General features: G+C 40.1%; 1 protein-coding gene across 1 annotated transcript in view; it reads left to right on the forward strand.

The window, feature by feature from the left end:
* The window catches only part of ERP44 (endoplasmic reticulum protein 44), a 118,839-nt gene extending 92,367 nt beyond the window's left edge, over positions 1 to 26,472 (forward strand). The window contains exons 7-12 of the mRNA XM_054018855.1: positions 2,233 to 2,290; positions 3,689 to 3,805; positions 8,435 to 8,546; positions 9,056 to 9,197; positions 12,825 to 12,927; positions 25,755 to 26,472. Of these exons, the coding sequence (XP_053874830.1) occupies positions 2,233 to 2,290; positions 3,689 to 3,805; positions 8,435 to 8,546; positions 9,056 to 9,197; positions 12,825 to 12,927; positions 25,755 to 25,856 (634 nt within the window). The 3' untranslated portion in view covers positions 25,857 to 26,472. The remainder of the gene's footprint in view (positions 1 to 2,232; positions 2,291 to 3,688; positions 3,806 to 8,434; positions 8,547 to 9,055; positions 9,198 to 12,824; positions 12,928 to 25,754) is intronic.
* Positions 26,473 to 27,770: the final 1,298 nt, after the last annotated feature.

Consider the following 27,770-nt stretch of genomic DNA (forward strand, 5'->3'; position numbering starts at 1 on the left):
TATTCATCCTTTGTAATCTGTCCTAGTTTCCATTTTTTATATGACTCCTTTTTATTTTTTAGATCGTGCAAGATCTCGTGGTTAAGCCAAGGTGGTCTTTTGCCACATTTTCTATCTTTCCTAACCAGCGGAATAGCTTGCTTTTGGGCCCTTAATAGCGTCCCTTTGAAAAACTGCCAACTCTCCTCAGTTGTTTTTCCCCTCAGTCTTGATTCCCATGGGACCTTACCCATCAGCTCTCTGAGCTTCCCAAAATCTGCCTTCCTGAAATCCATTGTCTCTATTTTGCTGTTCTCCCTTCTACCCTTCCTTAGAATTGCAAACTCTATGATTTCATGATCACTTTCACCCAGGCTGCCTTCTACTTTCACATTCTCAACGAGTTCCTCCCTATTTGTTAAAATCAAGTCTAGAACAGCTTCCCCCCTAGTAGCTTTTTCAACCTTCTGAAATAAAAAGTTGTCTCCAATGCAGTCCAAGAATTTGTTGGATAGTCTGTGCCCGGTTGTGTTATTTTCCCAACATATATCCGGATAGTTGAAGTCCCCCATCACCACCAAATCTTGGGCTTTGGATGATTTTGTTAGTTGCTTGAAAAAAGCCTCATCCACCTCTTCCACCTGGTTAGGTGGCCTGTAGTAGACTCCTAGCATGACATCTCCCTTGTTTTTTGCCCCTTTAAGCCTAACCCAGAGACTCTCAACACTTCCGTCTCCTATGTCCATCTCTACCTCAGTCCAAGTGTGTATATTTTTAATATATAAGGCAACACCTCCTCCCTTTTTCCCCTGTCTATCCTTCCTGAGCAAGCTGTACTCATCCACACCAACATTCCAATCATGTGTATTATCCCACCAAGTTTCAGTGATGCCAACAATGTCATAGTTGTATTTATTTATTAGCACTTCCAGTTCTTCCTGCTTATTCCTCATACTTCTCGCATTTGTATATAGGCATCTAAGATACTGGTTTGATCTTTCCTCCCAGTTTTGTCCTGACTCTCCTTCCTCTCTGCCAATATAGCCCACACTCCCTCTCGTTTCCGACCCATCTCCCCGGTCTCCATGTTCCCCACTTACCTGTGGGCTTTGCTCACCTGTCCCCGTCGAACCTAGTTTAAAGCCCTCCTCACTAGGTTAGCCAGTCTGTGTCCGATTTGTCAGATTAAGAGTGGATGATCAAGCATTTTGTTACACCTCACATTTTGGAGGACTGTGTCATCTGTAAATAGATCTGGAGTTCTTTGAGATGTCCACATATATTCCACAACCCACCCTCCTTCCCCATTACTATGGAGTGTTTTAACTCCTGAATTCTGTGATAATAAAGGAACTGAGTGGCTGTTGGGCTCTCCCCGCCCTGTATGTCCTCAGTACAGGAGCAGGAGGACACTCAGGGTGCAGGCACGGCCCCACCGAACACTGCTGGCCAAAAGATTCCAATATCAACTGCATGAGGCACATGCACACCAAGGCTGTAATATATATGGACAACACATCTCTAAGAACTCCAGTTACTGTAAGAAAGGTAGCTTCTTTTTAAATAATCTTGACTTAATTTTTTGTTTGTTCTGTTGCTCAGGTTTTAATTTAACCTCTTGTGAAGTCATAATTTCATTAGTTTTCTAGTCATCTATTAGAGTTCCAGGGTAGACAAGAGCTGAATCTCCAGTTAAAAGAGTAAGCAGAAAAAAAGCTTTATTAATGCAAACATCTCTTTCCCACCACATACACACACACTTTTTTCAGGCTGCCTTTACATCATGAAGAAACAAAAAGGGCCAACACTTTTTTAAAAAATCCTTTGCAGATAACCTTTAAATTATACAAAGTAATGTGGTTTAGTAATCAGAAGAAGATGCACCAATATATTAGAACCTCTTTTATCCAAACCCCTGTTATCAAAAACAAAAAACGTCTTTACCCAAAATTAGATTATATTCATCAATGTGCATCACTTGCACTGTGAAGCTCCCCACGTACACCAAAATCTGTTCATCTTAATTCCACATCCTCCTCTCCCTGTCCCCTCACACCCAACTCTAGTTGATCTCTCTAGTGCCTTCATTGGAAGATCAGTTTCTTGGTGCTCAAAAATGGTAATGAATGGGTACCTATAAAATAAATGAGATATGATAGCAATTTCAGCCAAGTGGATTATTGCTTTCATTATCTAAGCCATTTTATATTTATCTATCGTTACTAAAGCATATTTCTTCACTGCTTTTTTTAGGCCTATTTCAAAACCAGAGAGATTTAGTGGGGACAACATAATCTACAAGCCACCAGGGGTAAGTTTAACTACTTATTTTGCTTGTTTTCATTATGTGTATTAAATGTGGTCTTATGGAAGTTTAGCTCATTTAATATGGTTCTGCTTCTCAATTTTTAAATTGTTTTATAGCTGAATATTTTATCTAGAAAAAGAAATATATGTACATGGGCAGTACTGGTTCTGAATTTGGGAAGTGAAGTGGTCTTAGTCTAACAATGTAAAAAGTAAGCATACACACCTAAATTTATTATTTCAAATTTATAACTTTCCTGAAATGAGGGATTTTTTTTCCAGAAAAGTGACGCATTTGTCAGGTGTCCCACTTCTGTTTCTTTTGTCCTGCAGAATTTTTTGTTCAATGTGCAATTCTCTGCCTGTGTACCTTATTTAGTAGATTTTGTTTTCCTCAAAGCAGGTGATGTTTACCACACCTTTCACTTTCTCTTGCACCTGATATTAGATGACTTATCTACAGGTGTCTGCTGTTCTGTTTTCTGAAGAAAACATTCTCTTAACGTTAATTATATAATCACAGAAGTTACCAAGCAGTCATTCATAATAATGAAATGTATGTATAGTTTTTATTTGTAAAAAAATCCACCATAAAAGGAAATGCACAGTTTTTCCTTTTTTAAATCTCAGTGAAACCTTAACAAGGGCTCCTTATTTTAAGCTAAGACAGCAGACAGTCACGGTGACAAATACAATAAAAGGTAACTTTAAAAAAAAATCAGATGGGTTTCCAAACACACTTCGTTGCAAGAAAAGTCTAGAAGGTCACTTTTGAATCTCTGCTTGTTATCACTTCCTCAGCTTTTGACAGTTTGGTTACTTGACACCAACCACAAGTAACTATAGTAGAAGTCATGCAGTCCTCTTCAGAGTCAAATACTAAGAATACAGAAAGAAAGCCTGCCACAATTTAGCAATGTCTCTCTAGCAATATAAGTTTAATCAGCCCTGAGATTCCGGTTTCTCTCCATCCTGTTAATTTTTTCAGTGGTTTTGTAAGCACCACTCTTAAGAAACCGAATATCTGTGTACAGCTGAAATCTTGCAATCCTTCATAGACCAAGTTATTATTTATCAACAACCCTACAAAATTCTAAAATAAATCTTAATTAATTTATTCTAATCCTCCCTTTTTAACAGATGCGAAATTGTATCCGATTTTTATTTTTAACGTTAACTTGTAAAATGGAGCTGGTTGTATAAACTATTGTATATATCTATTTGTTTAATGTTCTTTAAAGCCGTAGTTTGGGGATTTTATATGTAATACATTTGTCTGAACACAACTCTTCATTGCAGTCCTGTCCCTCAACTTCCATGTCATGTACTTGGTCTCCCGTTAGGTAATATAGTATTTACTTATTTTCAAATAAGAATAATCAAAACATTTTTTTAAAAACAGGAAAATGCTCCAGATATGGTATACTTAGGTTCTATGACCAATTTTGATTTGACTTATGCATGGACGCAAGATAAATGTGTGCCTCTTGTTCGTGAAATTACATTTGAGAATGGAGAGGTAAGGATTGCATTTTTCTTCCACCTTTCTGCTTTTTTCATTTAACCATCAATCTGCTCTTTCAAAAATAAACTGTCTCTCTCTAGAACTGAGTTACACCCTGTCAGTCACCTTCCCTGCATTTATTTTACCTTTTGCATAAAATAGTTGCACTTCAGTTTTCTGTTTACTCTGTTTCTCAGCTCTAATTGGAGGGAGGTTAGTGGGTAATTAATATACTGGTTGAGTATAGGAGATTATAGATAAGGATATGTGGCTCATTTTGAAAGTATCATAAGATCTGGGATGTGAGTATAAAGTTGTTTGAAATATAGGTGTAGGTATAGTGCTGCGACCTTGGTGTATCACTTAACTTTTCTGTGCAACTGTTTACCCATCTTAAAATAGATACAAGACCTTTTGCATAGAGATTTTGAGGTGCTGTAAAATCCTTATGTGAAAGATATTATATGTATGCATAGTATTCATGATGATTATACTGTGAGCTTGAAGAATATACCTGCTAGCCAGGGTGAAAAATGCAGTGGGCACGTTGCCACAAGTAATTTAAAGGAATAAAACTGTTGTACACTGTAGCTAGTTATAAAATGTTGTCAATCATCTTTCTATTTAATAAATTATATAAAATATAACTTAATAGGATTGGCAGGAAAAATTAACTGAATATATTTGCCAGCCTCCACAAGCATTAATCTAATATGTATTTGTTGAATAGTATTTGACTAGCTATGGAGTTGGCTAAATGCCACAAAAATATTAAATTATTCTATGAATACCTGTAAAATTTATTAATATTTGCTGAGCCTTATTCAACCAACACTGCTTGCTACGTCTGTCTTGCTTTTGTTTGACCTTCTTTCCCTTTCTATTTTCCACCACGTTTCTTCCTTTAATAAATCAAGATGTATCTTTTCCTGGATTGTTCTTAGTATTCATTTCTCATCTCCTCTCCGTTCCCTTTTCAATGTTTTCTTTTTTTCCTTCCTTCATTGTATTCTCTGCCTCCTTCTGTTTTCTCTCCTTTCTGTATTCACCCCCCCAATTATAATTTACATGTAAATATGTAAATATACAAAATAAAATATATTGAACTTGCTAATTAGCTACACTCAAACAGCACATTTAGACTACAGCACCTGTTAAAAACTGCAATGCAGTTCTAACATATTGCAGTGTGTTATCCACACAATGATGTATAAACTGAAGAATCATCCTATATTCTCTTTTGTGGGGCTTTTTAGCTTTCTCCACTACGTGGGGTATCCTGTGCAGTTTTGACTGTGCTCAAATTATTCTATTAGCTTACATAACGGGGGGAGAAGACAGAGAAAAACTTATTTTGTGTGATAGACCATGCTAAGTGTAATCTTTTAATCAGCATTTAGACTTTTCAGCAGAAACTTCGGTTAAACACAATTTTTAATTCTTCATTTGCATTTCAACATGTAAAAAGATGCCAGGTATTTAGCATTTTTAGAACTGCATGATGGATTTTTAGTGTACTTTTCCCACAGTGAAATCAGATTCTGATCCCTAGAAACCAAGGTTCATCATTGTAAGTTTGTATCAGTTTCTGTTCCAATTTTTCTAGTTGCTCTTGTGACTCTCCACTCCTGTTTACTTGGGCAGATACTTACAATCCCAAGTCATTCCCAATTGACATTTTGCTTAGCAACATTTGTTTAAAAACTCAATGCTTCCAGTAGCCAAACAATTTCAAACCCGCCAGAATTCTGATACTTCTGCCTGCTTGTAATTGTATAGTAATTAGACATTTAGTATATAATGACTAATATTTTTAGAGCAGAAGTATGAAGCATTGTCATCAATGTTTTAAGCTGTATTTCTTTGACTTGCCAGTATGTGCTATAAAATATGATGTAAATAAAAAGATAGTTAAACATTAAAACATTAGAAATTAATTTTAAATTGAACTCAGTCTTGGTAAATTAATTTCTCTGGTTTGCTTTGTTTAAATTGTTTTTAATGTCAGATTAATACTGTGTGCATACTGGCCCACAATTGGGAATTCAGAGCAGGGTTATTCATTGTGACATTAGACAACATATAGAGGTTGAACTTCAAAAAGTTTCTTCCATTTTGAAGCTCTCTGCCAGTCTGAGAGATTCTCTGTTCTTAAAATGGAGAAATACCACTGAATCTAGTAATATCTCTCAAAATAGAAGAAAATAAGCGTGATCACAAGTTAATCAATCTGTTGAGAAAGCAGTTAAATTTGTAAAGTATAGACACTTAGAAGTCACAGGAAACCATGTGATATAACATGATGAACCGTGGGTTCAGATTGCTAATTATTCTAGAAAGGGCTAATGGTTCCATGAAGACATACAGAAAAGCTGTGAGAGGTTATGCCTTGGGGGAAATCATCTTTCAGTGCACTCCATGCAAAACAAAGAGCAGTTGCAGGAGAGAAGTCCAAAAAGTGAGACAAGCAGCTGTTCCCTTGGCTGATCATCCAGACCCGGTAGAGAATTAGACTGGAAAGGCAAACCAAATAATACCTGTGTTGAACTGCATTTAATAAATCCCACAGACAACACTCCAATTCTGGATGTGTTTGTTAGCCTTGAAACAGAAATGGTATAGGGGAGCAGAAAAGTGCTGCCAGACTGGAACAAATTACTTGTGTGTAGGAGGCCTAACTCAGTATGTACACACTAGTGGTACTGGACATTTAGTTCAGAGTCTGAAGAATACTGCAGTAACATGTGTCATTTGTTAGGCAACACGTGCTGGCCTTTGGCAGAGAAGACAGGATTCTTGGGGATAGGTCAGCAGGAAGACCAAAGAAATCTCTTTGATGAAGGTGTCCTTAGATTTCACTTTTTTCTAGACAAGCAAGGAAGTCAACATAGCTAATGATTAGAGATGGTCAAAATAATTGCGGTGGAGGGTTGGGAATTGCAATTCCCACTTCCCACTGTTCATCAATATTTCAAATGTTTTCAGACTTTCTAGCCAACTCTGACAACCTGCCATTTGAGGGATTTGGGGGAAATAACTTTACTAGTATGACCTTGGTTGTATACTGAATATATATTATTAAAGAGAGAGAATGTGCGAACAGTGCAGAAGATGCTTTTCCCCTGCCAGGAGGGGAAGGTGACATTTCAGTCTAGATAGCCAAGTGCTCCACTTCATATTTCAATTCTAGAAAAATGTGTAAAAGCTAGAGATGAAATGGGACCACAAACAACATAGCACAAGCAGATACTTTTTCTTGTTGTCTCATATGAAGGGTGACTGAGGTTCCAACCCGTCTCACGTGAGTAGAACTGACTAGGAGCAAACATGGTTAAAATGTAGAGATTATTTTGATATGGGAGAGAAAGTAGTAGACATGTAGTAAAGATGATTAGAACAGGAGTTACATGAATTACAAAGGTATTTTCAGAAAGTTCTTAAAAATTCCTGTAAAAGACCAACCTTGATCTTACTCCAACAGAGCTTTTTGAATGTTCAGATGACAACCAGCTAGCTCACCTTGGAAAAAGAAATGTTCAGACAAATCTTTCCAATTACTTGTAGGGTAAAGCATTTACCATAGCATCTCTCTGCATATAAAAATGTCCCAAGAGATTGTTAGATGTGGTGGTAGAATGGACAAAATATTCTCAAAGTCTAAGGAAAGCAGAGAATATGAAGTAGGAGTACACGTTAGAAAAGGGATTTATCTCAAAGTTAATTGAGTTCAGCCACACCATTTTAAAGAAGCAACCTCCAAAGGAAATATTACCTAACACGGAGATCTATAAATCTGTAGAACAGTCATATCTATAAATCTGTGTAATACCCAAAGGAGACAGTGGAAGCATCATTGCTTAAGTCATTTAATGATGGGCAAAGCACGGGACAACATACCATAGGGTAGTCTTACAAAATGTACATGAAAATTTAATCACATAGGCACAACATGAGTTCTCCCACACGTACAAAACAGCAATCCATGAAAAGGAAAAAATATGCAGGGATGGGGGAATAAAATCAAAGGAAGGATAAACTGGGTAAGTCTTGCATAATACCCTCAAGTTAGCTGAACTTGTGCTGTGCTAAACTGAAGGAGTCAATTCTGAAAGTTTATGCCATCTACTAAGACAGCCCGAACACCATCTGTAGAGAGATTCACCCTGGAAATAAAGAGCAAGCGCCTCCAAAAAGGTCTGAACTGTTGTGATGGGGTATAGGTAATGTTTCAGATAAGCAAATCCCATGTTATTTAAGGCTTTAAAGATCACCAATAGATTGAAATAAATCTGAAAGTTGACTACTAGTCAATTTAGATACTGAAGAAAGGAACGGTTGGTATTGGCCAGTAAGGTTGCAAAATCAATGAGATACGGGGTTGTGTGGTTTTTTTGTTTTGCAAGGTTGAGGCAGTAGTTACTTTATTTTGTACCTGGTTGTAAATTGTACTGCAGTTTAGTTAAAGCTCGTATTAATTCTTTTGTATTACGTCTCCTGCCTCATTATTGACTATCCTCTTCTATCAACTGGTTGTAAAGTTTGAAGTCCTAGCTAACTAGAAATATCACTAGAATTGCATAAAATATATGTTGTGTATTGGAAGAAGTCAGGTTTGTTTCTCATTTGATATCTTTCTTTCTGCAGGAGTTGACAGAAGAAGGCCTTCCTTTTCTTATACTTTTCCACATGAAAGATGATTTGGAGAGTTTAGAAAAATTCCAGCAGGAAGTGGCACGACAATTAATAAGTGAAAAAGGTCACTAATTATTATTGCCTTACCCTGTCACTTTGTAGGCATACTAACATTTTTTATTCAGCCAAATGCTAAAAATTGCATAAGTAGTTAGAGCAGCACTCTAATTTTAAAGCTCTTCAGGGCAAGGGACATCTTTACTTCTATAGAGCTCAGCACAAAGAGGCCCTGAACCTATTGGCTCCTCTGGGCACTACTGATATAGAAATATAAACTATTTATAATAAACATTTACTTCAGAAATGCTTATTTTATATATGGGATTCATACAGTTGAATTCTTATGACCTATAAACTTACATTTTGTAACCTATATTATATTGTAACCAAAACAATTTCTCAGAAAATTTTTATTGTTTTAATGTGTTTGCTTGTTTAAATTCATTCCTTCATCTGTGTTTGTTACTGTAATGTACATAATGCCTCAGATTTTATTCATAAATTTACCAACACCGTAATATTTTCACATTCAAATATCTAATGTAAATTTTGGTCTATATTCTCATTTTTAAGGTACAATAAACTTTCTGCATGCTGATTGTGATAAGTTCAGACACCCACTCCTTCATATTCAGAAGACTCCAGCAGACTGTCCAGTTATTGCTATTGATAGTTTTAGGCACATGTATGTCTTTCCAGACTTCAGTGATTTAGCGTAAGTAAACCCTTCCTTTCTTTTGCAAATCGTATCGTCTTGTGGCATATTTGTTTAAATGCTGTAACCGATATTACATGACAGGAAGTAGGTAAAATATTTTATTAGCTGAGGTTGGGGGCGTAGGATCTACGCTGATACACATCAGCTGAGAAGCTGGCCCCAAGTTTTAAATGCTGCTGCAAGTTCTAGTTCCTCAATTATCCTTCATATTTCTTAGTACCGTGGTACATCTACTGCCGACATAGAAACGTCAAGTTACTTTGGAAAGTTTTTGAGCAGTGAATAAAATATTTAACTGATATATTGTCCAATTAATATGTATAAAATATTCAGTGATAAGAATCCTCCAATATGTCACCATCTGTTTTTCTCTTCTGCAACTTTGACATTCCTGAGCTAGTCATGGACCACTGGTGGGGAAGCCCCTTTTACATGGGTTCCCACCAGATAGTCTGCCTTCATAGTCAGTGGAATATGGCTGATTTGTTGGGATAATATCTGCCTAACATGTATAAAATAGATGGATTATCAATTTAATCCCTGTTCTTCAGTTTTTTCTAAATACAGTAGTATTTCTAACTAGATGGTTTGGGACTTACTAGAGAGACCATGTCTCTCTCACACGCTGCCACAACAGTGGTCAGCAAAGATGCTTGTGCTAGATCCTCCTCAGTTGAATAGAGAGAGGTGACTGGCACTAGAGCATCATCTCTAAGGGGCCCACTGTAAAGCCTTTCTTGTAGCCAACTGGGTGAAGGGATTGGGCCCTGGCGGGGCTGATTGTTTATGGGGAGTGGAAGTTTGATGGTGAAAATCCTGATTGTGTTGGGGAAGATTTTGCTGGAGATTTTCTGGGGACTTGCTGCTTTTTGTTCTTGTTGTATTGTTGCTTTCAGTAACATCCACAGTGTCCAGAGTGCCAGTTTGGGTACCTCTTTATAAGTTATAAATTGCAATAAATAAATAAATCAACATGAAATTTATTCAAGCAGAATAGTTTTTCCTATGTTATGCCACACCTATCTACCTTGCCCTCTATATCACTGTGAGCTTTCGCACATAATGTTGGCAAAAGCCGCTGAAAGGCATCTCTCCATCAACAACCCTGCATAGTGAGTGAGCAAACTGTGTGTAACTTGATCATTGAATTGCGGTCACAAAACTGCACTTTTTCGTTAATCACTGTTAGCTTTATCCATTATCAGGGGGTAGCCGTGTTAGTCTGTATCTACAAAAACAACAAGGAGTCTGGTGGCACCTTAAAGACTAACAGATTTATTTGGGCATAAGCTTTCGTGAGTAAAAACCTCACTTCTTCGGATGCATCCGAAGAAGTGAGGTTTTTACTCACGAAAGCTTATGCGCAAATAAATCTGTTAGTCTTTAAGGTGCCACCAGACTCCTTGTTGTTTTTGTAGCTTTATCCATGTACCTGTTTAGTTTCCTATTGGTTCTCTTAGGAGCTGATTTTTATCCTGTTTTGGGCAGCATAGAGTTCATAGTCAGTGCTTAATGAATAGGAAATAATTTACACCCCAAACTTATTCAACACCCATTCCACACATATCTAAATAAAAGTAAGGGTTCACCACAGGACCCTTTGTCTTGCACAGGCAAGGTTTCTGTTATTCCATAGGTCCAAAATGAAAAGTCATGTGAGGGCTCTACAGCTAACAGATGTGCAATACTGAATGAGACACTTGTACAAATTCTTCTAAAGGGAACTGATGTTTGATGATAAAGTGACTGTCAACTCTGAGCTGGTTTCCTAGAGTTTTGGCAGCAGAGGGCAGACCCTCAGCTGATGTAAATTGTCATAGCTCTATTGGCTTCAGCAGAACTATGACAATTTAGACAAAAGGATTTGTCCTGATATCTTTAATGTCAGAGACAACTGGAAGAACAGTGAGGATATGATTATCTTCTGTTTGTATTTAATCTGGCCAAAAAATCCAGCTCTTCTTGAGAGTTGTATTCAATGTAACATGTCAAAAATAAATGGAAATACGTTGCCAAGTGTGGTGACTGGATAGTCATGGTTTGATTTTACTAAAGTGCATGCATACAGCTGCAGTGCTAATTTGGATGTGCAGTTGCTATGTTGATGCAAATTATGTATTTATGCATGCAAATGATGTGAATTGAGTAAGCAGTCACTGTAATACTGTGTTCATACATTTGCTTGAGTCCCATTGTACCTATTCAAACTTTAACATCCACTGCAAGCCTTCTTGGAAAGATTATGCTGTGTGTCAGTTCTGGTGCTAGACAAATGTAACCCAAATTTAAAAAACAAAAGCACAAAAATTACAAACATGGCAATTGCCCCAAGTCTGAAGTTACTAAGACCAAATGTGAATGGAATTTGTTAGCAATGCTGACCACAGACACTATGGCTAAGAAGAAATCATTGTATCTGGCAGAACCCTTGGTTGCTTGTACTGTAGATTCCATGGAATGGTGTAAACATTGCAATCAAGCTTCCTGACCTCTGTGTCTTATTCTGGAGCCCCACCATGCAATGTTGCAGTGGAGTTTGGCAGGAATCTGGTGATCATTGTCAGTTTCTCATCCAAATTCCAGCAGACTTATTCTTAAAATGTAATCTGCCTATAATATAATATAAGCCTTAGTACATTTCGATTAATAGGAAAATCCTAAAACTGTTTTTGTTACATTTACTATTGCACTCTCTTATGAATATTTTGTGCAGAATAGCATGTTCACGGCACACACAATTGGTTTTTAACAAAACACTTTGCAAGCAATTTGCAATAGAGTAATAGTTTAAATTTAAGCACAGCTATAATAAGTTATGTACATAATTATCAGTTATAGCTGTCGTGTGGATTTGTAGTTCACTTCAAACTATTATAAGGTCTTTTTTGTCTTTTCAAAAACATCTTTCTTTCCTCTGCTTCATAGTCTGTATCTGACTAGTAACAGCTAGTGCTTGTGTCAACAAGCAGTAAGGGTAATGCATTTGTCTGACATAAATGAGAGAAATTGGCAGGTTCATAGACAGTCCCATAGGATAAAGGTGAACTTCGGAGACCTCTAGATATGTCAGAAGTGACCTTGTGAACAGTTCATGGTTTTTAAAATAAAAGGTAAAATCTTAAAGCATCTCAGTAATTTGCAAGCCCAGCTATTCTGTTGGACAGGGTCTGATTTTAGAGAGGAACTGCCCCAAGGGCAAAATGGAAAACTACCCTTGCCTTTATAGTAGTGCTCTTTGGCCATCCAGCCACATCAAATTCTGCTGTCCGGTTTGAAATCATAGTGGAACCTGCTGTTCTCTTCTGCAGCGTGGGTAGTGGGGAGCTGAATTGAGCATACAATGAAGTTATTGGCTAGGACAACTCTGTGGGAATTATTGAAGGGAAGAAATACTTGCTGTGCCCTCAGGACATAGCAGGGAAGAAGAAAAAAACTGGTAGAATAGGTAAACACAAGCGTACCATCCATTTAGCTTTCTACCATAAATTAATCACTTAAAGTGAACATACTGTATCTGATGCACAGGAGAAATGTGGGCTACTCTAAACAATATACTTTACTTTTCTGTTGAAGATTGTGTACTTATTTATCATATGTTCACTGTGGGGGGGGATTTTGTTTCAGAATTCCAGGTAAACTCAAACAATTTGTACTAGATTTGCACTCTGGAAAATTGCACAGAGAATTTCATCATGGACCAGATCCAACTGATGTAGCACCTGGTCAGGTAAGATTTACAGAAATGAATGCATTTGTATCTAGCTGTTTGGGCAAACCATTTATTCTTTCTCAGCATGAAAACAGTGCTTTTACATTAGCTTGGTGTGTAAGATTGTGTGTGAGAAATTTGTTTATGGAAAATATAGTATGTAGCCATATCTACCTAGCAATATTTTAAAACACTACAAGCCAGCACTGATAAATCTCAGAACATACTTAAATTGAGAAAAATCCCACATTTCTGTGTTCTTACTGAACAAGAAAAAAAAACTGAAATGTTTATTTCTTCATATGGAAACCCTTCTTTTTTTAATACCTGTAATATCGCTAGTTTTGTCACCTTGAGTTAAACTAACTCTTCTATGATTTGGAACATTCTGAATGGAACTGGCATTGTTCTGCTGGTGTGATATAATCTGTTCATTTTAACAATTCAGTGATTGAAAATAGTATGGCTTAAATAAAACCAATTGTTTATGGACTCTTTTACCAATATTACATGAAGTTGTAAGGAATCCATTTTTACTTTGTCTGAATTCCATGAGTACTTTCTATTAGTAATAATATAATTTAGGGTTGTCAAACAATTAAAAAAATAATTCCGATTAATCATGAGATTTAAAAAATTGTAGCGATTAATCGCCATTTTAATCGCACTGTTAAACAATAATAGAATATCAATTTAAATTTATTATAAATATTTTTTATATTTTTCTACATTTTCAAATATATTGACTTCAATTACAACACAGAATGCAAAGTACATAGTGCTCACTTTATATTATTTTTATTACAAATATTTGCACTGTAAAAAAGATTTTTAAAAAATAGTATTTTTCAATTCATCTTTTACAGGTACTATAGTGCAATCTCTTTGTTGTGAAAGTGCAACTTATAAATGTAGATTTTTCTGTTTTTGAGTGCAGTTATGTAAATAAATAAATAAATAAATAAAAATGTAAAACTTTAGAGCCTACAAATCGAAGCCTGAAGGGGCATACGAATGTTTAGCGTAATGTAAATACCTTTCAGTGCTGGCTACAACAGTGCCATGCGAATGCTTGTTCTCACTTTCAGGTGACATTGTAAACAAGAAGCGGGCAGCATTATCTCCTGCAAATGTAACCACACTTGTGTGTTTGAGTGATTGGCTGAACAAGAATACTGAGTGGACTTGTATGAGGTGAATTGAATTCAGCAAAGCACTCAGTTCTTCAGTCCACTCATTGGGTGAACCTGGGACAAACTCTGCTTCTACTCCAAGCCTCTATTTATACTCCCTTAACTGACTTGTCTTTGCCCTAAGGAAAGTTTCAAGAATGTGCTTCTTATGAACTCACTTGGCAGCTGGCCCAAGCATAATATTCTTTGGCCACATACCTGTTAAATCTCATATTAATATTTTGCATCAGAGGATTTCAACACAGTTCACAAGCATTAATTAATTAACCCTCACAACACTCTTGTGCAGTATGGAAATATTAAGACACAGTGTGGCTAAGTCACTTGCCCACATTTGAAAGAAAGTACTGTATGTGGTAGATTTAAGAAGAGAACCCAAATCTGACACACAGGCCTGTGCTCTAGCCATGAGACTGTCATTCCCCTTCTATCTAACTAGCTGGACTTGGTATTTTTTAATCTGTTAGTACTTTCTGCTCTTTCTACTTCTTAGCAAATTGATCTTTTTGAGCTTGGGTTATTTTTATGCAACTGTGCCAATGTGTGTGGCTCAAATGTAGTCGTAGAAGCTCCATTCTCAAGTTCACCTGAGTTCAGCACACCTCAGTGGTGGTTACACTGTTTTTCACCACTTGCAATCCTGGAGCATGCTGAGGACTGGCACAGGAACACTGCTACACCTGGAGAATCCTCAGCTGCCACTTTAGGGCAGCTTTAGAGTCATTTTTGTGATGCTGTCATGGCAAAGTGACCTATGCAAGACTGAGGATCAAGTCCCAGATGCTCAGCTGAAACATTTGACTGGCTCACTCAAGCCTTTCCCTTTGAATCCTTTCAGGCCATTCTAGGGTGAGATTTATAAGAAGCAGTGGGTGGGAGGGGAAGAGCTTTTAGGCATTTAACACAGGACATGAATGTTTACAGACTTTTGCAAGTAGATATCACAGATCAGATTGTTGTACTGAACACTGAAGCCAGTCTTTTCAGTGATGTACTCATCAGCTCAGAACTCAAGAAGAGACCTTAAAGGAACACCTGGGCCCTGTTATGTAGGAGTTCCATTTTGACTATCTAAACTGTTCTTCTGGTGGTGTCAAGGGACTGCTGGACTACTGAAGATGCCATATTTCAGATGGAATAAAATGGAGGTCCTAGCCACTTGTCATTAGATACTATGGTACTTTCTGAAAGTTGGGTTGATGGTCCTGCTTCCGTGAACAAAATGTAACACAAGTACAAGAAGTGCTTCTGTCAGGTGCAATATAATTTGAAAAGAGGTCCTTCATTGTATCTCTGTGGCAATCCAGGCGTGCACATTCTAGGCATCTTTTGGCTGGCTTTTCCTTTCAGTTGATTCTGGGAGCCATGTTAGAAGATATATTTTATATCTAAACTGAACTCGTACATAACACAGGCCATGGAACTTCATGAAATGATTCCTGCATCCAGCCCCATACTTGTGGTTGAACTAGAGCATGTCTTTTAGAAAGACCCTTGTTTTTGACTGAGGTCTTTTAATTTTGCTTCGCTACATTGCTCGGAGGTGTGAAAAATCCACACCCCTGAACAGCATAGTCAAGACAACCTAGCCCCCAGCGTAGACAGTGCTAGATCAACGGAAGAATTCTTCTGTCAGCCTAGCTACTACCTTTCAGGAAGATGATATCTACTCCAATAGGAGAACCCCTCCCATCCGCACACACTGAAGTACTGCAGCCATGCTGCTGTGTCGCTGTAGCATTTCAAATGTAGATAAGCCCTGCAACTCTTAATGATAGAGAATTTACCACATCCCTGAGCTGTTCCAATTGTTTATTCCCCTCGGTATTTAAGGGCTTGTCTACACTTGATAATTAATTTATATTAAGGTAGGACGTGAATTTAGAGCACAATAGCTTTGAAAATAGAATAAGCTAACCCCAAACAAGGCACTCTTTTTCAAGAATAAGTTTCCCCACATGGAGTTATTCCAGAATAATTCAGTGTAGACAAACCCTGGAATAATAATAAAAAAAAAAGACGTCAAGTGATTGCACATGTCCATTCCACTTCAGGTGTGTGCTTGCTTAGTGCACTAGCATTGGAGATTTTTCACTCAGCAATTCCCATCAGGATAGCACATGTGCCCTCTGCTTACTTATGCTGTTGTGGGATGATATAAAGGGAAGAGCTCCCTCCAGTTCCATCTTACCACCTGTGACTGTTGTCAGAGCATTCTACCTTGCTACTGCAAGTGTTTTCCTCTTTCTCAGTATTTTTATTGTATGTAGTTGGTACTTGTCAATAGTTGATAGTATACAATCTTAGTGTAGGGTTTTTTTTTCCTATTAATAGGTTTCCTTTTTTACTACCATACATTTCCGTTCCTTTCAGTTTTTGGTACCATTGCCAGGGCTTGCCTTGGTCCCCAGGTTTCAAACTTTACAATGCATGTAAGAAGACAGTTCTGGTCAACAGCCTGCACTATTGGTGCCTGAAGTACCTAGAAAAAGGTCACATCAGAGAAAGATGCCAAACCTACAGGGACTTAGCCCAAAAAAGACAGGGAAGTACTTTCTTATGGAGGCAGCCCTGTGCCCACCCTCAGAGGCTTCCCATTCAGGGCAGGCACTGCACAACTCTGCTTTAGTCAGGAGTGTTCCCCCTGTCCAGGCTGAGTCTGTGGCAATCTCCTTCTCTGGTACTGAAGAAGCAGCATCAGAGGACAGCATCCAGAGACCCATCATCCAGGAAATTAAGGTCCCTGGCACTGAACTCCAGCAATCATGTCGGGAAGGAGAATGGAGCGCACATAGTGCTGAGGCACTCTGTGGTACAGATACCACCTCAAGAGAGGTCGTCGACTTCAGCGCCACTAATGGTGCCATTGAGATCGACCTCTAAGTGGAGCACCATCCTGTTCAGCGTCGTCTTTGGCTCAGCAGTAGCAGCAACAGAATCTCCTGGTGCTGTCAATACTTAAGGCATATACCTGCTGAGTGCTGGCGTCACTGGCAGATGTCTCTCTTGGTACTGATGGACACTCACATGGATTTGCTGGCTACTGGAGTTCTGTACCCAGTACCACTGCTACCTCCAGACAATCTGGTACCCACTCGTGCAGTGCCATCGAGAGGCAAGCCAGCTTATGATTCCCCTAATGCCATCCTCTCTGGACTCCTGTCACTGCTCCCTGGCACCAAGAGACACTGCACCTACCTGGTTGGATGACTAAAGTTCATTGTCCAAGGGGGAAGTCGGATCTTGTGTGTCACAGCCACATCACATAAGCCATTGCTCTCCTTCGAGAGGCTTTAACCTCTGGTATCTAGTGGAGCATCCCTGTTGGTCGGCTAGTAGCCATGGTTGGGAAGAAGTTGAGCTCCAGTGCCATATCGATGGCGGTATTGGAACCCAGGCGGGTTTCCTCCTGCCTCCAAACTGTCTGTGCACCATCTGCCCTCTATGTCCTCCAGTAGATGTTATGATCCTGCATGGCTAAAGCTGCAAGAAGCTGCTCCCAGTACCAGGCCTGGTACCGAACGTGAGCAGTCTGCCTCAGTGAATTCCCCCTTCGGAGGAATTGGGGGAAGCTCCACCTCAGCCAGTCTTGGGTTCCTCCTCCTCATTGCCCGACGAGGTGGTTATGTCTGCTGTTTCCTCACTGGGGCCCACCAGAACCTTTTAAAGCGGGTGGCTTCCTCCCTAGATATCCAGGTGGAAGTGGTACAGGAGGCCACACACAGATTGGTTCATATCTTGAGATCTGTGGTGCTTTCTCAAGAGGCAGTATCCACTTGAGGCTATTCTGGAGCCCCAAAAAATATTGTGGTAAACACCATCTTCATTGCCTCCTACAGCAAAAAGGTCTGAGTCGGGTATTATGGCCCCTTAGAGGGGGTTGAACATTTTTACACCTCGTTTGATGGTCTTCACTCAAGGGGAATGTTGCCTAGTGGTCAGCGTATAAGCCCTTTGACATGCAGCGAAAGCTGTGACACGTCGGGCCGTCACTCACAGGAGCCAGCGCCCTGCGCAGGCAGCTCCTCCAACACGGCTGTACCGCCCACTGGAGCAGGCACCAGGCTTAGCAGCAGCTGTCCTTGATCCCGCTAGTCCGGGAGCATGCAAGCCTCTGAGCCTGAGCTCCTGACACCCAGGGGCACTTTAAAGGTGCCTCCCTGGGCCACTTCCTACCACCCCACTGTTGTCCAGAGTTCGCAGTCTGTAACAAGACAGTGTGAAGGGGGTCAGCTCACTGCCTGGCACCGTTTCATGGTCGGACATGGCATGGCAGCTCTCTCCCTCTTGGGGCAGCAGCAGCAGCATCCTCTCATGCCTGGGGCCGCCAGCCAAGCCGGTTCTAAGTCTCTCCCCTTCAGGGGCAGCCCCTAAACAAAACATGGGAATCAACACACATAAACTGGATTAGTAGATGAGAGGGGAAATGTCTCCCTCTCAGGGTCTATCAGAAGCAGGTCCTCCCTTCCCTCAGGGAGGGAACTTCAAGCAGTTGCTGTGAAAGAGATCCTGCCTTCCCTCAGCCCTTCCCTTAGGAGCTGCAAGGTAATGGTCCTTTTTCTTCCCTGGCCATAAGTAAGCTGCTGTTCTCCCTTTTAACTCCTCCTCCAGTCTGTGCATCTCTTGTAGGTATGGCGGGCAGGGCTGGCTGAGTCCAGAGCAGCCTTAAAGTGTGGGGTTTGTATACCTCATCACACCTTCCCATCCCCAGGATCTTTGGTCTCAGCTGCTAACAAGAGCGAACACCATGGTCAGTGGGTATCTACCCCAAAATCAAAAGATGCAAAGACGCTCGATCTTTTGGCAGGAAAGCTTATTCAACAGCTGGACTACAACTCCAGATTTCTAATCAGCAAGCATTGCTGGGACATTATAATTTCAGCCACCGGGCAATGTTTTAATATTTGCAGAGAAGTTACCAGAGGAGGCCAGACAAGAGCTTCTGGTAGTAGTGGACAAAGGAAAGTTGGTAACCAGGACCTTGCTTCAGGTTGCATTGGATGGTGTTGACTCTGCTGCCAGAGCCATGATATTGGCCATTACAATGCACAGATGTTCGTGGCTCCAGTAATTGAGTCCTCCTCAGGAGGTCCAACAGACCATTCAGGATCTCCCTTTTGAGGGACAGAGGTTTTTTCATAGCAGGCCAATGACAAGCTTCATAACCTTAAAGACTCCAGGACTATATTCAAGTCTTTGGGTATTTACACTCCCCTCCCAAAGAAGAAGCAGTTCTATCCACAGCAGTATCACCATTTTTATTCTGGTATGTCTCGGCACCAGGACCAATCTAGAAGGAAAGGGAAAAGTTACAGGAGGAAACCACCTCTTCCTTTCTTTTCAGCCACGGTGAGATCATCATCAGACAGCCTTGAAACACCAAGCAGTCAGTTCAACCTTCTTGTTGAGAGTAACTTACCAGTTTGTAGTATCAGTTTCTCCTGCCCCTGTTTTTTCCAACACAGTATCCCACTTCCTAAGTGCTTGAAGCCATATCACTAAGGCCAGTGGGTCTCAAGCATGAAGGAGCTGGGATACACTCTTGAGTTTTTCTATCCTTGCCCCTTTCCCTGTCCCTTTTCTGGGACCACTTTAATGAGGAAGTTCTTCGGGAGGTGCAATCTCTCCTCCTATTGGGAGCCATAGAGGAATTTCCTCCTTTTTACAGAGGAAAGAGATTTTATTCTCACTACTACCTAATTCCAAAAGCAAAAGGACGTCTCAGACCCATTCTGGACTCGCTAGAGCTGAACAAGCACATAAAGAAAATTGTTTCACATGGTCACTCTGATTATCCCCTCTATGGATCCTGCTCACTGGTATCCAGAACTCAATCTAAAGGATGAGTGTTTTCATGTGGCAATACATGAACGGCACAGGAAATTCCTCAGATTTATGATCAGCTAATCCCACTGTCAGTTTGCAGTTCTGCCATTTGGGCCATCTGCGACCTGTTTTTACAAAGTGCATGGCAAGTGGCTGTGTTCCTGAGAAAATCGGGTGTTTCCATGGCTGGATGACTGGTTGGTGAGAGTCCTTTCCAAAAGCCAAATGATATCCAGCATGGCCAAGATCCAATCCACCGGGTTTGCTGATCAGTGAAGAAAAGTCAATCCTCTCATGTGTTCAGAGAATAGAGCCTATAGCAGCTGTCTTGGATTCCACAGAAGCCAGGGCGTTCCTCCAGACATTTCATTACACCTGAAGGTCCATCCCACCACGACAGCACAGAATTGCCACAGGCTTCTGGGCCTCATAGCTTCATGTACGTATGTGGTTTGGCATGCCAGGCTGTGTTTCACTAAGTTGCAGAGCTGGCTGAGCGTGGTGTATTCCCCAGTTCATCATTCACTGGACATGTTGGTTTTGCCTACAGCAGGGCCGCCCAGAGGATTCAGGGGGCCTGGGGCAAAGTGGGGGAGCTGCAGCTCTCGTACTCACCTGGTGGCGGTCCAGGTCTTCGGCGGCGGGGAGCCCTGGCCCACAGAAGTCTTACCCTTTTTTGACTGGTGGATGGACCCAACCAACATACTTATGGGAGTACCCCTTTGTTTCCCCACATCCTACTTTGTCTCTGGTTACAGATGCTTCCACCCTAGGTTGGGGAGTTCACCTGTGGACTCTACGGGCTTCAGGTCTCTGGCCTGGCCAAGATTTGGCTCTCCATATAAATGTAAGTGTTGAGAGCCATTCATCTAGCTTGTCATGCTTTCCTCTCCCAAGGAATTTGCTAGTTCTTCCAGTCAACACCACTGTGATGTTCTATGTGAAGAGCCAGGGAGGGGCAAGATTGACACTTCTATGCCAAATGGCAGTAGTGTTTTACATCATCAGCTCAGTCCACCTCAGAGCCTCCCACCTGCCATGTGTCCAGAACAGTCTGGCAAACTGAATGAGGAGATCTTTCACCAGTCACTCTGAGTGATCTCTGTCCAGATATAGTCAGATAAATTTTTCAAGCTTGGGGTGATTCCCCCCGCACATAGACCTGTTTGCATCCCAGCGCAACAGGAAGTGTCACCAATTTTGTTCATGAGCATGTCACCATCCAGAGACTTTAATGGACACCTTCCCGATGCCCTATGTCTACCCTCTGGTTCCACTCCTATGCAGTGTTAAAAATCAAACAGGGCCATGCTCACACGATCCTCCATAGCACTGGCATGGCCTCGCCAGCATTGGTTTTCCACTCTGGTTAGCTTCTCAACCAGGGTTCCATTACCACCAGAAGCAGACCTGATCTCACAGGGCCATGGGCACCTCCTTCATCTTTCAGTTGGATGCTCTATAGCTAACACCACACAAGAATATCTGTTCAAGCAACATACAAAACATCCTCCTAAATAGCAGAAAACCTTCTACTAGATACACTTACCTGTTGAAGTGGAAAAGATTCTCCTGCTGGTCTCAGCAAAAAAGTGCTGGGCTGAGCTGGGCTCCAATACAACATGTGCTTCACTATGTGTTCTTCCTGAATCAGCAAGGTCTTGGCATTAGTTCCATCAGGAACTAGCAGCTATTTCAGTTTTCCATCCTCTGATTGCTAATTGCTTACTTTTCTCCAGTCCAAAGTTAGTTTTTGAAGGGTCTGAACCATCTATACCCCCAAATAGAGGATCCTATTCCCCCTTAAACTTAGGCCTGGTATTAGCAAAGCTAAGGCGACAGCCCTTTGAGCCGTTGGCTTCCTGTTGCTGCATTTTTCAGTGAAGGTTGCCTTTTTGGTGGCAGTTACCTCAGCAAGGAGAGTAGGAGAATTGAGAATCTGAGTATCTGACCCACCATATACAAACATCTACAAGGACAAGGTATACTTACACCCTCATCCAAAATTTCAAAGTGGTTTCTCACTTCCACATCAGTCAGGCACTTTACTTACAAACTTTCTTTCTTTCCAAAGTCTCATGCTTATAAGAATGAGGAGAGTGGCTCCACACATTTGGATGTTAGGAGAGCATTAGTGTTTTACTTGGGCAGGACTAAACTGTTTAGGTTATCCTCACAACTGTTCATGATGGTTGTGGACAGGATGATAGACCTTCCGGTCTCATGTCAACAAATCTCGTTGTGCATTTCCTTCTGTATGTGTTTGTGCTACTAGCACATTCAACAAGATCACACGCAGCCTTTCTCACTCAAGTGCCTATTCTGGATATTTGTAGAGCTGCAGCTTGGTCATTGGTACATACCTTTGCATCTCATTAGGCCATCTCTCAACAGTCTAGCGATGATGCCAGATTTGGATGCATAGTCCTTCCATCATTATTCAGGTAGACTTCGATCCCACCTCAGGATTGAACTGATTTGTGAGTCACCTGAACTGGAACTGACGTGTGCAACACATCTCAAAGAGCAATAGTTACAGAACAGATTAGTAAGCATTTTTTTCCAGTTTGAAATTTGCTGACTTCAAATTCCAGCCACTGGATCTTGTTATGCCTTTAGCTGCTAGATCAATGAGCCATCTAGTATGAGACATCTTCTGACACTAGAATTTATAGCCACCTAATTTAGACACACATCTGGCCTCTTATTGTTGTCATCTCTGAGCACCTTCCTTGCACACAATAATATCTGTCTGCAGTTAATAAAGCAAAACTCGTTTTAAAAAGAAGAAAAAAGATATGCCTCCTCACTAAAAGATGCTGGTGTCATTTTCTGCCTCTTACATTTTTATTCATTGTGGAAATCTGAAGTCTTTTAATGCCATTTCCATTCTGGTGAATTTATTTTGAGATTAAGTATGAAGTTTATTCTTGATAGCTCACCACCACTTTTATCCTCAAATCACATTATTTTTCCACTTTATTGAAGGCAGTGGACCTTAAAGTTCCACATGCAGAAATGTAAGGACTTCTGATAAATAATCTGTGTCTTTTATCACGGTGACTTATGAGAGAAGGCATCTAAAACATCTTTTTACTACTGCAAAAATGTTCCAGTACATAGTCTGATGTCTGAAATTCCAGCTTTCAGTGGGATTACAAGCATTTCTAGGTTTCAAGTTATTTGGCTCTCCAAGAGAAAAATAGTTTAATAGCTGCACATTTGCTCTGAATGTGCTCTGATTTTTTTTTTTTTTTTTTTTTACTACTGAGGCAGGGCTCTTGAGAGGAAATTTTGATTCATGAATTGTTCATTATAGTCTGTACTTCCGGTTTGGATTAATGACTATTACAGCATTAAAGCAAGTTTAGTAATCAGTAAATGAGACCTATTGCTCTTTCACTCCCCAATTCTATGTCCTGTAGTTGCTTGCCATTAGTATTTTGATTATAATGGAAGAATCTGTACTCAAAATTCAAATGTGTAAGTATCTAGATGAAAGGGTTGGTGCTAAAATTGTTATCGAGCTATACGAGATGATGTACAGAATGCAGATTCAAGGCACAATCCTGTATTTTATCATAAAATACAAATCCAGACTGTGTATATTTGTGTATAAACCAACCATTTGTAGCTGGTTTTAAGGTATTTGCTTATACACAAGTCAGTCCACCTGGGACACCCGACTCCCCAGGCAGGAGAAGAAAATTGTAGCAAGTTCCACCTGCCTTGCTGTGTAACTCTGCACAGTATATGGGTAAACTGCCTGAGGGTTTGGCATGCTAGACGGGGCTTACTTCTGCAGCTCCCCAGCCGCCTCTGCAACTTACCAGGTCCTGCCTGCTCTACTCTTGTATGAACCTCTCTGCTATCCAGAGATTAATCACTAGTTACAAACAGGTAGATATCAATGAGTGGACATACATATCTACAAATACTTATGTGCAGAAAATATGTTTTGCATAAATTATTACAGTGCAATGTTGTTATTGGGAAATAGAGTCTCAAAAGTTACTTTCTCGTGAAAATGTAACTAGGTCATGCTGTCCCTCCTATATGTTCCCCCACAAAATACGTTCATTTAGAAAAAAGGTTATTTGGGTGTGTTTCCAGTCTATGCAATCACTGAAAACCAAGGAAACCACCAGTAAAGGCAACATGAATACTCCTGAGGGAATTCTGCACACAGACAGCCCTGCTGCCTAGAATAGCTGCCTATTTTCACTGCCTCCCTCTCGTCTTCCTTCCCCATGCCATCAAAACACACGTATAAGTATGTATATGTGTCCAATTGGTATACGTTACATAACCCTTCAAACAGCACCATGCTATTATGTGTGTGTATGTGACAAACTCTGCTTACTAGGAGGCATACATTTGTCTTTCTCCATGTACAGGTGGCCTTTGAATTGTCTGTATAGTTTGTGTTGTATACATTTTTAATAAAAATCTTTTGCAGTTGTTTGAAATTTGTTAGTGACAGTCTGACTTATTGGCAGACAGAAGAATCTCCAGTGGATTTGGCACAGCCATAGTTAACCAACTTTTTAGGATAAGGGGCACTTTTGCCGTTATTTGTCATAACTGAAAACTTATACAGCAGCAGGTAGCCAACACATAGACTCTTCTCCATAAGCAACTACACGTTTTTTGTGGCTAAACAGATGGTTTAGGTGTAGATTCTGGTGGAGAAGGTTTTATCAATCAGAGAAGTGCAGCTTGAGATAAAATTTTGTCCATCATCTCTGCATTTCTGTGACACTGATCTGAGGATCCCCCTCACTCAACCCACTTAAACATTAAAAAAAAATTCCTAGGAAATTAATATTGACAGCTTTGTTCAGAATTTTGCTTTTGTTACTGCATGTGTGGGACTCAGCTAAGAAATCAAAAATGAAGCCACCTACCAGTACATGCCTTCTGTTCCTACTCAGAACGACACACATCACTATTACTACAGCTACTGCACATGTACATATCCTTAACTCTGTCCCGTTCTGGATGCCAGCCTTCTGACACCTCCTTTACCAAATTCCCCCTTCCCACACCAATGTCCAGATCTAAATGTTCTTATCTTAATCATGTGCTTCACAGACCTTACTATGGAGCAAGGTATCTTCCTCCCCATTTTACAGACAAGGTAACTGAGGATCTGAGCGTGCACAGTATTTGGCACCTCTGGGAATGGAACATGGGTCATCAATGTGATGGAGTCAAGTTTCATTCACTTAGCCACACCATCTCCTAGATGAGGACAAATCTATGTGTAAAATGAGACTGTTGCACCATAACCACTTCTGCAGAGTACTGAGAAACAAAGTAATTACATGATCACATGCTGTTTGCATTATAGGATGGTCTTGTGGTTAAGGTACTTGCCTCCTACTTCCCCATAGGAAAATAACCATACTATTGAGTAATGCACATATATGTTGAAGTTTGAGGTCAGAGTTAAGCTTTTGCATTTAGTGTGCTGGTGAGAAATGTGATGAGAGTATTGTTACTGTACACACTGGAGGTGATTGGGTCTTAGGAGGATCAGAATCTGTCTAGGCTCATGTGTGGTGGTGAAGATGTGTTAAAGGAGGAAATGTTAACTGGGTATTTCCTTGATGTTAAGGGTCTGTGTGGATGGGCCTTCCCCTTTAAGCAACCTTAAGTGGTTTTTTTTTAAACCAGGTTATTTCTCTGAGTATATAAAAGAAATTCATTCCATCCAGTTCAAGAAACTTAGTGTTCTGTTTGTTTTTAGTCTCATTTCTCATAAGCAATAATCTTAAAGAGTATCTTTACTTAATGAAAACATACTTTTGTGTTCTTTTTCAGCCAATTCAAGATTTAGCAAGTAGCCCACCAGAGAGTTCGTTCCAGAAACTAGCACCCAGTGAACATAGGTACACCTTATTGAGAGAAAAAGATGAACTTTAAAAACTTGAAATAATCTTGCAAGCCTTTCAGACAGCAGCATTGACTTCTGTGTGGTGGAAATAGTAACCCTATATTTTCATAATTCTGTGTATTTTTATTTGGGATAAACTGAAAAAATAAGTTGGTTTTTTTTTTTTCTTTTCTCCCCGGGCTTGTAAATACATCTGTTTGGTGGGTCATTCTGTACAGCATCTTTCAAAAGTTATGTTCCTAATGCTAGAGTAAAATATCAGAGACCCGTCTAGACTTTTGATCTAACTCTATTCTGTAAAACTTCTATAATCCAAATGAAGGTATCATTGCCAGAGACATGCTGTTAACTTGCACTATCCCATTAAATAGGACTTTTGGGTTGTTTTCTGTGTAATCGGGTAGTATGTGCTTTTATTTTCTTCCTCTCCATGTGAATAGTTATGCTGGTACTCATTTTTTTTTTTTTTTTGGTCACATTCTTCTCATCAAAAGGGCATATTCTGGATACTTGGGGGGGGAATAAATTAAAGTTTTACAGAATCTTGTGTGGTATTTTACTGTACAGATGAAACTTGCATGAGTAAACAAGCATGACTGTTAAAAGTATCATGTGAGAAAATTAAGATGATTAATGATATGTCTATATTGTACTTCTCTCGTGAGCCTGAGCCCTTAATGCTGTTGCACATAAAAAGCTAAGTTAAAGGAACATTTTAAGATTGCACAATCAAGCACTCAAAAGTTGAGAGGCCAGAATTAAGGTTGCCCATGCAGTATGATAGTCTTGAATTACATGATCACATACTATCTTTTTCTACTGAACCCTGCCTCATTCATTGCACAGGATGGATGGTGTTCAATTAATGAGCCTCTAATCAGTATTCTGTTTAATCCCCATTGTCCAATCTGGCACGAGACCATACTTACTGCCTACTCTATAATCCCTTCTCTGAAGCCAAAATTATTTTTTTTCTCAGGGGCTTTTCTATGGTACTCATCACTATAGTATCTGAAAGCTTCCCAAAGCTTATTTTCACAATATCCATGTAGGATGAAGAGATGATATCCCCATTTTATAGATGGAGAACTGAGAGCCAGGGGTTAAGGTCAAGGGTCTTACAATGTGGGCTGCCCAATTTGACCCACAGCACCTGATTTTTGAGAGACTTGGCATTATGTAGCACTTCACTCCCGTTGGCTGCAGCTGTTGAAGGTGCAGCACTTCTGCAAATCAGACTCCAGCATCTCAAGTCAGGAACCCAGAAACTAAAGAACACACAGTTAATGAACTTTTCATACATGGTCACTAAGTGACTTGCCTAGCATCACAGAGGAACTCTGTGGTACACTCCAGGAGAGAATAGCCAATAGTCTGGGGGTTAGGGCATCCCTCTGGGAGGTGGAAGACTAGGGTTCAAATCCCTGGTTTGGAGCAAGACGTGACTCCCAGGTGGGTGCCCTAAACATAGGTCCATTGGCTATGATCAGTGTCTCTCTGGTTTTTCACAAGAAAGGGCTACCCTTGCTTAGGTGCTTAACTCCAGGAGAGGGTTTGTGGCTGTGAATCCTTAAGAGATAGGTGCATAAGTCCCTTTCTGGATCTGGGCCCTGAGTCCTTGCCGTATTCCTATAAATTTCCTATTGGCTTAGGTGGTTCCCTCCTCAGCGGGACTTTTGTGACCACCTTTCTTGGGTTCCTAACTTGCCCCATACAGTGTGTAGGGGGTTGGGGGCCCTAACTTGGGCCTGTGCTTTTCCCTGGGCAGCAGGGCACCTATGAATTAAGTGGTGTGATGCCTAAGGTCCCCTCTTTGAATGTAGTCCTTACGTCCTAATGCCAGGCAGTTATTAGTTGACTTATGAGGATTTACTTTTAGCCTACCTAATGGAACAGTGAATGTTTCTTTAGAAATATGTACCTATTTTGAACCCCACTAAGCT

This window comes from Malaclemys terrapin, chromosome 2 (assembly GCF_027887155.1).
Source record: "Malaclemys terrapin pileata isolate rMalTer1 chromosome 2, rMalTer1.hap1, whole genome shotgun sequence".
NCBI lineage: Eukaryota > Metazoa > Chordata > Testudines > Emydidae > Malaclemys > Malaclemys terrapin.